This window comes from Ictalurus furcatus, chromosome 1 (genome assembly GCF_023375685.1).
Source record: "Ictalurus furcatus strain D&B chromosome 1, Billie_1.0, whole genome shotgun sequence".
NCBI lineage: Eukaryota > Metazoa > Chordata > Actinopteri > Siluriformes > Ictaluridae > Ictalurus > Ictalurus furcatus.
The window spans coordinates 1,574,815-1,591,649 of NC_071255.1; the positions used below are offsets into that span (position 1 = coordinate 1,574,815).

A 16,835-nucleotide genomic window follows, 5' to 3' on the forward strand; every position below is an offset into this window, starting at 1 on the left:
ACGTCCGTAAAAATAAATAAATAAATAAATAAATAAATAAACAAACCGTAAAAATTATGTTACGTAAAGCTACCTTATTTGTTCTGCGTCAGTTTCTGTCTACGTCACTGCGGTGCACAGACGTGTATTATATTTTCTCCAACAATGCTAATCATTTATGCTAGTCGTGAGATCCGACGAGGCCGATTTTCATCCCGATCGGCTCGTCACCGCGCGAGCGTTTTTCTGAATTTTCCCGCGTGCGAATCCAATTCCTGATCCGTGCCGGATTTTCCCTCCGACGACGATTACGATGAAGTTTTGCTTGCAGAGCTACGAGGGACGTTCCTAACCCGATCCGTCTGTTCGTTTTAATGGGCGGTGTTATCGTACAGCGACGACAGGATGGCGCTGACCAAACAAAAACGCACCTGGATCCCGTAAGGGTCCGAGCGTAAAGTCTGTCCGTACGCTTTGATATTGAGTTGTGCGTTTATTCACGTCTAGCGTTTTTTTTTTTAAACTTCTGTAAAACGTTTGCGAATGTTTGTGAATGTCATCTGAAACGTGTTTTTTTTTCTTTTCTTTTCTTTTTGACTTCACTGTTTAGTGACTTTTATTTCCATGCTTAACATTTGTAATTATTTATGTGTTGATTGAAAGACTCAGAAGTATGACCGCCGAATCCAGATACTAATGCTAATCGGGTGGGGGGGTATGTGTGTGTGTGTGTGGGGGGGTGCTAATTCCGACAATTATTGTTAAATATACTCACGATATTGCGTTTGTTTTTACATCCTCATGTACAACAATCCCATAGTTTGACATGTAAAGTCAAGTCTGTTGGATGGTTTATGTTCTGAGTGTACCATATTGGTAAAAACAATAAAAGCCAGGTGGACGTTTGCGTCCGTGTTTGCTTATTGTCACGCCTCAGCTCTGCATTTGAATCATTTCTGCACGATTATATACAGTCTGTTTCGCGTGATTTCTTTAAAAAATGGCCGCGATTTAATTGGGGATGTTTTTATAGACGGGTATAGCGTTAAATTCTGAAAATGCTGACTAATTGTTTTAACCGTGCCATTTTTTTTTCCAGTCGCGGCGACGTCCGTTGGTAAACGAGACCTTTTAAGCTGTACTCGTGTTTAACGCACGTGAATCAAAGAGGGATTCTGGCTGATGACGTCACACGTGACGCGTCTCGGCCCACGTCTCCTCGGACAATTTTGAAAAGTTTGCTCGATTTTTCGCGTTCATTTCCGCGATCGCAAAATCCACGGAACCCTGGAGGGACCTTATAACGTGACATCGTGCAATTCGGAGCTTTTAGACATTTCCAATCGATGACTACGGTTTCAAAAACAACAACAACAGCAGCAACGAAAGAGAAAAAATGTCAGCAAATCATAATGGGCGTAGCTACTAAACAGGGTACATGGCGGTATCATTGAGCTCGCATGGAAAGAACCAACTATTTTACAACCCAAAATGGCTGCCTGTTCCTCTGAATTTGGTGTATCGATGGTGTAGTGCCGTTGTCACTCTTACACAAGAATACGAATTCGAAATTTTCAAATTCGCAAATAAAGCACACTGCAAATACACGACTACGTAAGTTTATTCATTCTCTTTATTCAAGATGATTAGCAGGTCTGCACAGAATAATGAAGCACCATCCCAAAATACACCTCTGTAAATATATATATTTTTTTTACGTGTATAAAACAAAGCAGCATTCGTTACATCAAAACTTGACACATTCGCTCACTACTACATAACTAAAACCAACACACACACACACACACACGCTATGGCTCAGACTGGCGTTATTATATACGTCACCACACGTTCATACACGGCCCCGAGTCCGCGTTCCGAGCTTCATTCCCGTATATGGAGTCAAAGACACGCCTGCTGTAGTGTGCGGAAAGTTCGAGTTAGTTGGATATTCTCTGTTCATGCTGACGTGATCTGGGAATATGTTTTCATTTGACCTTATATGGACTTCCCCCACTGTCGCCTGTTAAAAAGAAATAAAATATGAAGTGCTACGGTCTCTTACACTGTTGCTAAATTTCTCTGTATTTACTCTTATTAGATCGCTGTGGCTAGTTTCTTCGTTTAGCTTTCTCCTCCTCCTTCTCCTGCTGCCGTGTCGTCTCCCTCCGCCCCTCCGTTTCCCGTTTCTTCTGCGGGTTCCTCAGTTTCCGCTGCTGCCTCTTCCTCTGCCTCCGCTGTTGCTTCATTCTCCGCCTCTGCCTCTTCTTCTGCTGCCTCCTCCTCTGCTGCTTCTTCCTCTGCTGCTGCCTCCTCCTCTGCCTCCTCTGCTGCTTCTTCCTCTGCTGCTGCCTCTTCCTCTTGTGCTGCTTCCTCTTCCTCTTGTGCCTCTTCCTCTGCTGCTGCCTCTTCCTCTTGTGCTGCTTCCTCTTCCTCTTGTGCCTCTTCCTCTTGTGCTGCCTCTTCTTCTTGTGCTGCTTCCTCTTCCTCTTGTGCCTCTTCCTCCTGTGCTGCCACTTCCTCTTGTGCCGCTGCCTCTTCCTCTTGTGCCGCTGCCTCTTCCTCTCCAGCTGCTTTGTCCTCGCTGTTGTACCCCTGTGAGCAAGTGAATGTCTTTGATCACCCTTCAAACTTTACTAGTATTCACAGTCGGTAAGTGTGAGACGTTTCCTAGTTTGATGTTTCTTGATAAAAGTTTTACGCTGCTGATGTAGTATGGAAGTGTGCAGGTGTAGTGTGGAAGTGTGCAGATGCCCTACTGTTGCCAGCCAATAGGAAAACACTGTACAGCTCACAGCCAATAGGAAAACACTGTACAGCTCACAGCCAATAGGAACACACTGTACAGCTCACAGCCAATAGCAACACACTGTACAGCTCACAGCCAATAGGAACACACTGTACAGCTCACAGCCAGTAGGAACACACTGTACAGCTCAAAGCCAATAGCAACACACTGAACAGCTCACAGCCAATAGGAACACACTGTACAGCTCACAGCCAATAGAAAACACTGTACAGCTCACAGCCAATAGCAACACACTGAACAGCTCACAGCCAATAGGAACACATTGTACAGCTCACAGCCAATAGAAAACACTGTACAGCTCACAGCCAATAGGAACACACTGTACAGCTCACAGCCAATAGGAACACACTGTACAGCTCAAAGCCAATATGAGCAGTGTACAGCTCACAGCCAATAGGAACACAGTGTACAGCTCACAGCCAATAGAAAACACTGTACAGCTCACAGCCAATAGCAACACACTGTACAGCTCACAGCCAATAGGAACACACTCTACAGCTCACAGCCAATAGGAACACACTGTACAGCTCACAGCCAATAGGAACACAGTGTACAGCTCACAGCCAATAGGAACACAGTGTACAGCTCACAGCCAATAGGAACACACTGTACAGCTCACAGCCAATAGAAAACACTGTACAGCTCACAGCCAATAGGAACACACTGTACAGCTCACAGCCAATAGGAACACACTGTACAGCTCACAGCCAATAGGAACACACTGTACAGCTCACAGCCAGTAGGAATACAGTGTACTGGACTTTGGGCAAACCCTGGAGGTTTATTTTGCGTGGTCAGTGGTGTAGAGAACTCGGACCTGCTCAGCTGGTGAATTGTCGTCTCCCACAGGGTTTTCTTCGCTCTCCGCGTCCTCGCCTTCAGGTTTAGGATCTGCATCATCTGTTAAAGGACCGAATAAAAGAGAGAAAAAGAGCGGATGGAGTGTAAAACACCGCAAGGAGAAGAGATTCTGTGTGTCAATATGTCAATATGGAATTTTTTTTTTTGTAAACGTGATGATGGAAAATGCACACCAGAGCGCTGTTGAATTCTGGATTCTGATTGGTCAGAAGGTGTTGAATGATTTGAAACTGATTAAAAAAAAAGTTCAGCAGAAATGTTCAGCAGAAATGTTCAATAAAAATGAAACTGGAAAAAAATAAGGGTGAATTATGGGACAAAGTTAAAACCCTGTCCTGATAAAACATTTAATAAAATACAACTGACAACACGTGCGCCACATATATAAGGTATCATATGGATATGAATAATTAATTAAGGCAGTGGAGATTGGTTTGTTTCTAGAAATAAAAGGTGAATGCCCTGCCTAGGGATAATTTTACTGCTTCAGAAAAGTATATAAAGACATGTTTGTGTATGTATAATTCAGACTTTCTGCAGACTGTCTCACTTTATCGTTTCAATAAAGTTTAATTACATTTTGACATCTACTAAAAAAACAAAAAAAAACAAAACAAACAAAAAAAAACAAAACAAAATAAAAAAACCGTGTAATCGATGATATGGTTAGGTTTTTGAGGTAGCACTAATGTTAAGTATGAAAATGGAACCAGGAACTCCAACTCCCAGAATCCCCTGCTTTAAGCCACACCCACAGTTCACCTGCTCGCTAATAAATCTCACCTGGTAGGTGATTAACTCTGTTTGGTGGTTAGTTTTTCTATCTAGTCTGAGTGTTCAGTTTAATCAACGTGTTTTTTCCCATCTAGTTTCCTTCCTCCCTTTTTAATGTTTTTAAATTCTGTATTTTTAAGTTTGTTTCATGTTTAATTTTTGTCAGTGTTTCATCCAGTTGTTAGTTTCTTAATCATTTTTACTCACCCCCCCCCCCCCCCCTCCCCCCTTTTAAAATCCATTCTTACTGCAGTAGTCTAAGGCTGAGAGACTTCAGAGGCACGTGAGCCGTGGATCATTTGGACGCAGTAAAATATTCTGCTGGCGAGATTCATCCGTTTTATTTCTACTTCTCGTCTTTGAGGAACTTTTGAGGAAAGGTGTGCTTGTGCAGTATGGGTTTTTGTTTATTTCTTATTATGCAGTCTATTTAAAGTCTTAACACTCTGAAGTACAGATGAACACACATAGCTGATGACATCCACGGCCTTGTTGTTGTTAATATTAATGAGACTTATCCCATTTAAAACGACCTTTCAGTCTGAGGTGGTGTTGAGTGAGTAAAATGATCCCGTGTCTTAGCTGTGTTGAGAAAGCCAGGTCATGTGCCAGAAATCAATAACCACTTAATAATTCAGCAGTAGGATGAATGAAAAAAGAAAAGAAATACTGCTGTGCTGATGTTTTAATGCGTGTCGAATGTTGTTGGTGTCAAATGTTAAATGATGGCTCATTTACAGAAATAATGCATGTTTATTAACGCTTGGCCTCGGCATAAACGTCTTCATTAGAGAAAAGGACTCGTAAAAAAAAAAAAAAAATTGCAAAGTCGAATTAAACACAACATTTTAATGCCAGGGTTGGTTTGTTTTTTAATATTTTTTTATTTAAAAAATATTAAATTTTTCAAATTAAATATTTAATTTCATATTAAATTAATAATTTATTTTATTAATTATTAATAGAATATTTTAATTAATTTAATTGACCCCACCCCCACTAGGAAATGCAGTTAGAGCTAACGTAGCTAATGTAAAGTTTTCTGTAACACACGCGTACCGTCATGAAACGGTGTCATTAGAACCGAATGAACCGCTCAGAGACATTCATACAGTAAACTAATTAACGTTGTGCTGGAATAATGAGGCGGAGCTACTGTTACTACCCGGAAGTTGATTATTTTCCCGTACCAGTGCGTCCCCGTGTGATTTATTCCGGTCAACACGGAATACTCGAGTGTTCCAGTCCGATATCCGCTGGTTCGTTAGCGCTGAGCCAGACATTTTCCGAGGTGTAACACGACACGATGTGATATTTATGGACCGTTTTAATAAACTGGAAGCCTCCAGGGGATCCATGGCATTCCCCAGCAACCCAGTCTCCACGGTTCTGCAAATAAAACCTACTTCCTGTTGTAAATAACAGCTTCACTCTGTAAATATGAGCTTGATGAGATGTCCTCTGGGAAACGGCGTAACGCTTAAACCATGTTTCACTTGTTTTCGAGATCTTATTCCACGTACACGTGTGTGTGTGTGTGTGTGCGTGCGAGAGGCCAGCACTGCAGTAATGGAGCCTCTGGGAATCCGATTCCATCTCCTGCCTCTCCGCTTGGAGGAGGAAACACACGGTTCTGGAGATGAAACCACAAAACCCCATAGATATGATATGTAGCTATTAGGCTCTTCTCCAGCGCCAAATTAAAGACACAAATATCGAACACGTTTTGCGGTGTACTGCTGCTTCCGCGGCACCGATCGAGGCCACGGCACTGCTTTTGTCAGATTTCTCTCCGTGTTCCGTCACAAACGTCCGCTCAGTTGGCGCTCGGTAGCTTTTAAGGTGCTTTTTAAATGGAATAAACGGGTTTGAAAGCGTGACCTGAGAAGAGGAGAAACGAAGCACTTCTGAACAAGGTCGTTGACTTGGTCTGAACATAATAAAAAAAGAATTTGTTTTTATGAATAGGGAAAGCCCTTGACGCGTACAAAGAATCCAGACGCCTCTGAAATGGGCATAATAGAACCCGAGTCTCGAGTCCTGTCGCATTCCGAGAACACGATCTGCAAACTGATTACAGCTGACTTTAAAAAGCTTTCCGTTCACCACTTCTCCTCGTATCGTAGTCTGTACGAGGTGCTTATAAACTCACCTGGGAGGAAGAAACAAAGGTCCAGTGATTAAAACACTTTTTTTTTTTTTTTGGTGAAATTATACAAAAGAATTCAAACCAGCTATTGATCCCGCGTATAAAGGAAACGTCTGGGTCTTTCATGTCGTGCGCACACACATTTGTAGTATATTCCAAACAAGGTCATCGTTAATAGTCACAAACTGACACAACAGTGAATGAAAGCAACTGACAGTGTGTCAAGTTGTCAAGACCAAGAAGTGATGGAACAGCAGATTCTCATTTTTAAGTTACAGTAACTGCATTGCTTTATCCGCATTATTTTACTGACCAGTGTACTAGTGAATAATGTAGCCATTAATAGCCATTAATGTAGAGGCTATAGTGTATTACAGGCGTAAATGTGTGCTTTAGCGTATTATATCCGTTATAATATTTCTATCCTTTGTAGCTTTGTATTCTAAGCTTTATAGTGTGTTGTACAGTGTGTCTCAGATCGGCACCACACTAGCAAGACTAGTTTCAGCCAGCCCGGTCAACACCAGTCCAGCACTAACCAGCATAAACCAGCCTGAGCCAGCGTGGACCGTTTGAGCAGCACTGCTAATCCCCAAACGTACCAGCAGAGACGGAAACAAACATTAGACTGAGACTTAATTAGGAGTCTTTGTATACCAGCTGGGGGAAAACAACACCCACTCTGATCAGTGAAAGGGAACGGAGTGGCTCTTCATGAACAAAGAAATTCGAACTTTTGCTTAAGGGTGAGCAGTGTGTATACTCGTTCCTCAAGCACACTTCCTCGGTATTATAAAGAGACGGAGCAGTATGATACCGACGTGCTCCGAATGCTCTCGAATGCAGTATGAAGTTAAGGCTTTACTGTGTGGTGGAATGGAACTGTTGCACTATTTACTCGAATTAAGGAATTAATTGAGTGGAAACGTCGTATCAGAGGCGCCATAGGATCGTTCTGGGGATTCATTGGATTTGTTGCGTTAAAGCATCTTTAACTAATTTGTATAGAAATCTTTAATTCCAGCGGCGCTGTTTTTGCAACATGGGAACTTGCGTTGCGTGTTGAAGTCAAGAGTGTTGTAAGCTTCTGTTCGTTCTATTCATATGTGTGTATATATATATATATATATATATATATATATATATATATATATTTTTAAATCAATCCCAATTGTCCTAGCTTCTTGTATTTCCTGTAACTGCGTCGTGTAATCGGGTTTCAGATGGTGGTAATGGTGCGGCAGAGCTTTCTGCAGAGTTCACCAAAGAGGCTTGAAAAGACCGAAAAGCCCCTATTATAGTGAACTCGGGCACCAGAAGTACAAAAGCGCTTTCAATTTGTCGATCCATCAAGTTCCATTATCGTATTAGCTCCTTCTTTACCAGCTATCATCTGATTAGAAAGTCTTTACAGCTTCCCAGGGTCTGGTCTCTTCAAAGAAGAAGAAACTCTGCCAGACAATAGGGATGTGTTCTGCTCGGAGTGGACGCCGAGGCTCTGACGACCCATTTGAACATTTTCTCACCATTACGGAAAGATTGTCCATGGAAAGGAACATAACGAGTGTGTGAAAGCCATCATTGGTCTTCTCGCAAGCCTCCTCAACCCTCTCATCTTTCCTGCCATTATCAGAGCAAGGCAGCTGCACCATGCCAGGTTTCCTCCTCGTATCTTCCTCACTACCTCCTTCCATCTCTAGTTCTGCCTTTGTCTTTCTTGCTCTGTTCCACTCATGTGTGCTCTCTCTCTCTCTCTCACTCTCACACAAACACACTCTCTCTTCCATCAATCGCTCCATCTCCTTGGCTTCATTAACTGATGTCATTTGCCCTGCAGTCATTTAACATTTTCAGTTTGTTGCACACTGTGCCATTTCCCCTGTGAAAGATTCATTTTAAACTGCGAGCATGTTGCTCTAGGTGTTAAAAAAACCCACTGCTGGATGATTTTAGTCAAAGAAAAATATAGGGATTAATTCATAGGTTGGAAATGTTTTAGTGCAGAAACCTGCTTTGGAAATCAAAGCAGCTACCATACGATCTGCATGCCAAATTACATATGAGCTCTAAACGTTACAGTGAATGTAGATGGAGAACGAATTAATGTTTGAGGTTAAAGTGTTGGGTTGACTGAATTGTGGTTGAAGAGTGTCAAAGTATATACATATTTTTAAAAAACTACTATGGAAGATATTGTAACCTTTGACTATTAAGCAATCATTCTGCACCATCATTCCCAGTAACCAACCAATCTCCATTATCAAGCCCAATATCCAACCAATCACCGTTATCAACCCCAGTAACCAACCATTATCAACCCCAATATCCAATCACCGTTATCAACCCCAGTAACCAACCCCAATATCTAATCACCATTATCAACCCCAGTAACCAACCACCATTATCAACCCCAATATCCAATCACGTTATCAACCCCAGTAACCAACCACCATTATCAACCCCAATATCCAATCACCATTATCAACCCCAGTAACCAACCAATCTCCATTATCAAGCCCAATATCCAATCACGTTATCAACCCCAGTAACCAACCACCATTATCAACCCCAATATCCAATCACCATTATCAACCCCAGTAACCAACCTATCACGGTTATCAACCACCAATATCCAATCACCTTTATCAACCCCAGTAACCAACCACCATCATCAACCCCAGTAACCAACCACCATTATCAACCCCAGTAACCAACCAATCTCCATTATCAACCCCAGTAACCAACCACCATTATCAACCCCAATATCCAATCACCGTTATCAACCCCAGTAACCAACCTATCACGGTTATCAACCCCAATATCCAATCACCATTATCAACCTCAATAACCTAACCAGTCTCCGTTATCAACCTCAATAAACAAATAATCTCCATTACCATCCCAAATAATGAAGGAATCTTCTAAGAAATGCATTAGAGAATGAACGAAGCAAATATAATGGAAATGAAGGCAGGGCACGATGGAACAGAACAGATTCCAACATGTCGAGAAAGCTTGGAATAAATCCCTCGATCAGAACCAAACCGTAACTTTGAGCGGTAATCGCTTTTTCAGTGGTTAGTCCATATCCTAAGAACATCAGCGTTTTTAAGGAAGAACATGAGCTCCCTGGAGATTGAGATGTTTATTTCATCGCCATGGCGATTTAATAGTGTGTCATCAGCCACCCGGGGTGTTGATGAACAACTGAATAACTGGTGTGTGTGTGCGCGCGCACGCTAGCTTTATGATGATGATGGGACAAGTAGAGGGATGTTGTAATGCCTTTCACACCACCATGAACTCGTTGACACTGTCTGCTCGACAACGCTCGTGAAGCGACAGTGCCATCTCTGGGTCGGAACGCATCATAACACCAAACTACAACTGCATTACGTCATAGGGAGGGAAGAGATTAAAGACGGCAAACCAGAGATTAAATGACAGGGATAGAGAGAGAGGAAGGAAGGATGCCAAACATGATGGCATCCACATGGTGATGTCAGTTCTGGCACGATCTGTGTGTGTGTGTTTTAAAAATAAATACCGTATGCACCCAAGTGCAAGAAAGGCAAGGCCTAAATAGAAGGAACGCATGTTGTGCATTTAATTATAAGTAAGCTCTGATTAGCATGACATCATCCCTTCTTTTTCTCTCTCTCTCTCTCACACACACACAATATTACAGTGTGTGTTCATTAAAACCATGCGTTTCAAGTCAAGTGTGTAGTTTGGATTTAATACTAAAACGTCGGTCTTAAGCGCTATACAGAGGTTGGAATAAATGATGGGGCTTATACTGCATACGTAAATATGACCATTAATAAATGATTTTGTTCAATTAAATCACATTCACACTGATTAGTGTGACTTTGACTATTTGACAGCAAAGGTGTTGATCTAGACCCTATTGGACGCCGAATCTCAATTCCAACCGAACATGAAATTGAAAGTAACTTTTTTTTTTTAAATTAATATTGTGCAATTCTCAAATATAATTGGCTGCCTCGTGATCCATGATCAAGAACATTCCGCAGGTAAAGTGTAACAAATGGGCATGACGCGATACCGCGTTAAGACGACCGCGAAGTGAGCGTGTATTACCGTTATCCTGGGTGCTAAATGAGTTGGTCAGGTTGCTCCGTTTCTTCCGTATGGCCATGAGTCTCGCCTGGGAAATCTGTCGCACCAGGGACATCGCCGGCTCGGTGCTCTTCACATCGTCGCAGTGATTCGATTTGCTCACGCCGTTCACTGCCTGATGGAGAGTTAAAAACGCACAACGTGTGAAGGATTTCTTTACGGCTAACGTCAGGAACGCTAACCTTTTTATGTTTATGTGATGCAACGATGTTCACACACATGCTAGGTATTTTTTTTAACTCGGTCCACTGAGTGTACGTTTTTAGCTTCATAAAGTTAAATGTAGTATATTTACACACCGTACATCATATATGAACCGGAGCTAATCTCAAGCTAGTTTCTGTTATGGAAATATTAAGATTTACTAAGGTTAATGCTAATCTAGCAGCAGTAGGTCAGAAAGCTAATAAAATTTAAAGAATAGGGTGTATGAGTTGCTACAACGAGACTACAACTGAAATCTAAACTAAATATCGACTAAATCGTAGATATTTACTGAGCTAGATACAGTATGCTAAGATTTAAGATGCTAAGATGGATTAGCATCGGAACAAAATCCAATGTTTAGTTATTGAATCGCCGCTAAAAATTTCACGCGTGAAATTTGAAGATAATATTGATCTGAACGTTAAACGTTTAGTTTCGTTGTGGACACATGTGGAAATGAGTCGTCGAATGGTTAATAAGTGGTTACTTACGTCCCCGTTTTGTCTTGTGTATTTGTAAATAGGTGGAAGAGAAGCTGCTTTCGATCTGTAAACGACAATAAAATGACACGTCGGTTAAATAGAACTAGCAGGAAAAAAAAATGTATATCGCGGCTCGTTATACGGTGAGGGGAAAAAAGTATTTGATCCCCTGCTGATTTTGTACGTTTGCCCACTGACAAAGAAATGATCAGTCTATAATTTTAATGGTAGATTTATTTGAACAGTGAGAGACAGAACAACAAAAAAATCCAGAAAAACGCATGTCAGAAATGTTATAAATTGATTTGCATTTTAATGAGGGAAATAAGTATTTGACCCCTCTGCAAAACATGACTTAGTACTTGGTTTAAAAACCCTTGTTGGCAATCACAGAGGTCGGACGTTTCTTGTAGTTGGCCACCAGGTTTGCACACACCTCAGGAGGGATTTTGTGCCACTCCTCTTTGTAGATCTTCTCCAAGTCATTAAGGTTTCGAGGCTGACGTTTGGCAACTCGAACCTTCAGCTCCCTCCACAGATTTTCTATGGGATTAAGGTCTGGAGACTGGCTAGGCCACTCCAGGACCTTAATGTGCTTCTTCTTGAGCCACTCCTTTGTTGCCTTGGCCGTGTGTTTTGGGTCATTGTCATGCTGGAATACCCATCCACGACCCATTTTCAATGCCCTGGCTGAGGGAAGGAGGTTCTCACCCAAGATTTGACGGTACATGGCCCCGTCCATCGTCCCTTTGATGCGGTGAAGTTGTCCTGTCCCCTTAGCAGAAAAACACCCCCAATGCATAATGTTTCCACCTCCATGTTTGACGGTGGGGATGGTGTTCCAGGGGTCATAGGCAGCATTCCTCCTCCTCCAAACACGGCGAGTTGAGTTGATGCCAAAGAGCTCCATTTTGGTCTCATCTGACCACAACACTTTCCTCTTGTCCTCTGAATCATTCAGATGTTCATTGGCAAACTTCAGACGGGCATGTATATGTGCTTTCTTGAGCAGGGGGACCTTGCGGGCGCTGCAGGATTTCCGTCCTTCACGGCGTAGTGTGTTACCAATTGTTTTCTTGGCGACTATGGTCCCAGCTGCCTTGAGGTCATTGACAAGATCCTCCTGTGTAGTTCTGGGCTGATTCCTCACTGTTCTCATGATCATTGCAACTCCACGAGGTGAGATCTTGCATGGAGCCCCAGGCCGAGGGAGACTGACAGGTCTTTTGTGTTTCTTCCATTTGCGAATAATCGCACCAACTGTTGTCACCTTCTCACCAAGCTGCTTGGCAATGGTCTTGTAGCCCATTCCAGACTTGTGTAGGTCTACAGTCTTGTCCCTGACATCCTTGGAGAGCTCTTTGGTCTTGGCCATGGTGGAGAGTTTGGAATCTGATTGATTGATCGCTTCTGTGGACAGGTGTCTTTTATACAGGTAACAAGCTGAGATTAGGAGCACTCCCTTTAAGAGTGTGCTCCTAATCTCAGCTCGTTACCTGTATAAAAGACACCTGGGAGCCAGAAATCTTTCTGATTGAGAGGGGGTCAAATACTTATTTCCCTCATTAAAATGCAAATCAATTTATAACATTTTTGACATGCGTTTTTCTGGATTTTTTTTGTTGTTGTTCTGTCTCTCACTGTTCAAATAAATCTACCATTAAAATTATAGACTGATCATTTCTTTGTCAGTGGGCAAACGTACAAAATCAGCAGGGGATCAAATACTTTTTTCCCTCACTGTACATTAACGGTAATAATTAGCAGTATAGCGTAACTGTTTCCCCCTTAAAAAATTCTCTAACAAGCTTATTTCTTTGACTTGCATCAGTATACAGTATATAATGTATACATTCTCTTTCTGTTGAATATGAATATTAAAATATGCAAATGAGGCAATGTCTCATTTTAATATTAGCCTATTATCAAATGAACAATTTGATCATGATTTACTTTCTTGTAAATGACACTTTTTATCCGTTTATAGTTAGAAAGGAAAATAAAGCCCCACTGTTATGCTATCTGTTTTTACGGCGTTACAGCGCCACCCCTGGCTGTTACAAACCGCTGAAACCGGAGACTCCTTCCAACAAACGTTGCATAAAAGTTCTGGAAAACTTGAACGCGAAACAATAACGCGCTTTAACTTGCTTTGCATCTGCACTACTGTCAGAGCGGCTGTTCTAGAAACTTCTTCACCTCAGAAGTGGTATGGTAAATGTTGTCTCACCTGACGATCCTCCTCATGCCCACAGGTTTGGTGAAGAGCGAATCGGCGTAAGGCAGGCGTTTGAATTTGTCTCTGCCCACTGCGACGTAAAACTGCCCGTTTTCCAGATCTTTCCCGTCTGTAACAGGAACGCCGTCGAACGAACACAGACTGCGGGACGTAAACAAAAACACTAATCGGCCATTTACTCAACGGGTCATATTAAAGCAGCCGCCATTTTTAACGCGTCTGCTGCTTGTACGGTAAACCAGCCTGCTAGTGATAGAGCAGTGAGTGTTGGAATATTGATATTGATATCATACATGACAACTTCAGCTGTAGCTGAAGGTTACGATCCTGTTCGCTAGCTACCTAATGAACGGGTGATGTACAGGTGTGCTGATACCTGCGCACTCCTCCCAGAATCCTCAGCCCCATCTTCTCCGTGATCATCTCCAGGATCCGCTCAAACTGACCGAGCAGACGGTTCGGAACCAGAAACCTCACAGCCGGATTCAGCATGTCTCCGTTAGCGATGACGCTGGACACACGTGTACACACACACACACAATCATACCAGGCGATTGATACTGATTGATTGATCAGTGCAGAGATGCATTTTCAGACAGGTCGGATGAATGCGTGGTCAGACAGAAAGACGGGGATGAATGGATGGCTAGACGGTCAGTCAGACAGACAGACGGACATGTTTGTTGCACTTTCTGTTGTTCGTGAAAAGCAGCTTAATGTAGATGTGTGTGAAATATAATGATAATGAGTCTTTATTAGTCACGTATACATTACTGCACAGTGAAATGCTTTATTTCGCATACCCCGGCATGTTAGGAAGTTGGGGTCAGAGTGCAGGGTCAGCCATGATACAGCGCCCCCTGGAGCAGAGAGGGTTAAGGGCCTTGCTCAAGGGTCCACAAGTGGTAGCTTGGCAGCGCTGGGGATTGAACCCCCGATCTTCTGATCAGTGGCTCAGTTGTTAAAGGCTCTGGGTTACTGTTCAGAAGGTCAAGAGTTCAAGCCCCAGCACTGCCAAGCTGCCAGCGTTGGGCCCTTGAGCAAGGCCCTTAACCCTAAATTGCTCAGCTGTATAAATGAGAGAAATGTCTGGATAAGGGCGTCTGCCAAATGCTGTAAAATGTAAATGTAACCCAGAGCCTTAACCGTCACGCCACCGCTGCCCCAGTGTCTTAGACTGAGACGTTGCTGCAATAGTAGAAAAACTCACAATATTGCGCACGGCTCTTTGATGGGCTTCAGGAACCGGGCTGAGACGATAATCCGGTTCTGCGGTGCAGCTTTCACCTGTCCAGATAAAACACACCAGTTATAGCACGAGTGCGTTTCCTCGTCTGCGAAAGCGGCTAGGTTTTCCTCTGCGGACAAGTTTATTAAAAACAGGGACTTGATCATTCCGTATAGGGAATTGAACATGGTAACCCACACTGACTATTTTATTTATTTATTATTTTAATTAGGACCGACTTCTGGACTCTTGAGTCGTACACACCCTCGCTATTGAAGTGTGTGCGCGTACTGTTAAAGCTCCTCTCTCCTGTTTAGCGTCAGCTCGTAGCAACATGGTAAGGTGCGAGTGTCGAGGGAACAGCCAGGCTTTTCTTGGAAAGCAAAGGACGGTGTTTATTTGGAATCACTTCGAGCCATCGAGGTGCCGATTACCAACGATACAGCTCGAGTTCTGCTGAAAACGGTACATATAACCAATCTGTTTCGAAAGTTTTGTCCTAATGAATAATTCATCACCAAATCCTGAAAGTCAAGAACATGTGTGCTAATTAATGCAGCTGAAGGGCAGATGTTAAATGTGTGGAAGCTCGCTTGTGTTTGCTGTTAGAGTAGTGTAAGTGATGCCACACTGAAGTTGATCATTTCCCTATAACGGTGTTGGGGGGGGGGGGGGGTGTGTTGACAGCTTGGCTGAGTTACTTGCTAGCTATCTAACGTAACTAGCGGTGTAGGATTTAGCCCCAGAGAGAGCCTTGTGGAACCATGGAAACTGCATCGTTCACACACGCAAGCGTTTTGATTTCTAGATTATAAAGCAGATATTTGCCGTTTGTCCTCACCAGTCCGTTGTTCTGGAGCATCTGTTTCTTCCTGCTTCCGATCTGCAGGTAGCTGGGAAAGGAAAGAACTGTCATCTCTCGTCTGTCATACATGTATGTAATAAACAATCCGTGTAGCGCTGAGAGTGAAGTTAAGGTGTAGAAACCAAGGAAGTCTGAGTGTTCTACTGAATGATGGGTGGGGTTAGGGGTGGAGCTAGGGGTGGAGTTAGTGTTATTAGCTTTTGTTAAAACAAATGAAATTTGAAAAAAATTATTTCTATTAATATTCAATTATGTATTTTACTACGTTTAACATTCCACATGAATAAGTTTTTACTACATCTACTTTCTATAACTAACATATGGTCATTTGATGTGATAACTCTATACATGTCTATAAACACGCCCCTTTTTATATATAGACTATATATTATGCATAATATAATAGGGCTCGCCGTTGTGTTTATTTATTTATTTATTTAAATACTCTTTAATGAAATGGCTTAATTGGTTTGTTTTCGTGGTGTTCGTCACTCACTCGAGTTTCTTGAACCTCTCCTTGCCCGCCGCTACGTACTGCTCGCCGTGGCGCACGTGCTCGAGCGCGTCCACGCGGTGTCCGGCTCTGGGCGTGTAGATGCAGCGCACGGCGCCGAACGGGGCCCGCACGCGCCCTGTCACCTCGCGCAGCAGCGTCTCGAAGTCAGACACGCGCCTCTCGTGGACGAGCACGCGCCGCGCCTCCGTGTGCGCGTCCCCGTTCCGGTACACGAAGATGCTCTTGACCGCCGGCTGCGCGCGGAAACTCGGCTTCTCACCAGACATCGCTTTTACTTTTTTTTTTTTTTAACTTAAATATATCTATTTTTTATTTTTATTTAAAAAAAGTTAAATAAATAAATCAGAAAATCTACTCTGAGCACCGAGTGCGCGAGATTAAATCTCCGTTCCAAATACTGATGCGAAAGTTACCGGAAATTACCGAAGACAGTCGCGTGCACGCCATCATTCAGTGTTAAGAAAACTGCATCACTCCGTATTAATGATCTTTTTTTATAAATAAATAAATAAATAAATAAACACAAACACAACATTATGTGCAGAGAAAATAAACCGAAGTGATCGCGCCACGCGCGCGCAG

The 16,835-nt window shown here is 42.7% G+C and overlaps 1 protein-coding gene across 1 annotated transcript; it reads right to left on the minus strand.

Moving 5' to 3' along the window:
* Positions 1 to 1,667: 1,667 nt before the first annotated feature.
* On the minus strand, positions 1,668 to 16,830 carry LOC128621809 (doublecortin domain-containing protein 2-like). Its single transcript, XM_053647824.1, has 9 exons — positions 16,233 to 16,830; positions 15,713 to 15,764; positions 14,854 to 14,930; positions 14,020 to 14,154; positions 13,635 to 13,784; positions 11,414 to 11,468; positions 10,677 to 10,830; positions 3,606 to 3,688; positions 1,668 to 2,574 (listed from the first exon to the last, which is right to left on the minus strand). Exons 1-9 carry the CDS (start codon positions 16,517 to 16,519, stop codon positions 2,104 to 2,106), a joined length of 1,464 nt encoding a protein of 487 aa, XP_053503799.1. The 5' UTR covers positions 16,520 to 16,830; the 3' UTR covers positions 1,668 to 2,103.
* Positions 16,831 to 16,835: the final 5 nt, after the last annotated feature.

What these genes read in the sequence shown, in the direction of transcription:
- LOC128621809 (XM_053647824.1), bottom strand. Translation starts at nt 16,519, where the DNA reads ATGTCTGGTGAGAAGCCGAGTTTCCGCGCGCAGCCGGCGGTCAAGAGC. An exon ending in TGCTCCAGAACAACGGACTG is followed by an intron (nt 14,931 to 15,712) that starts GTGAGGACAAAC and finishes TTATCTGGACAG; the next exon opens with GTGAAAGCTGCACCGCAGAA. An exon ending in AAAGAGCCGTGCGCAATATT is followed by an intron (nt 14,155 to 14,853) that starts GTGAGTTTTTCT and finishes ACGTGTGTCCAG; the next exon opens with CGTCATCGCTAACGGAGACA.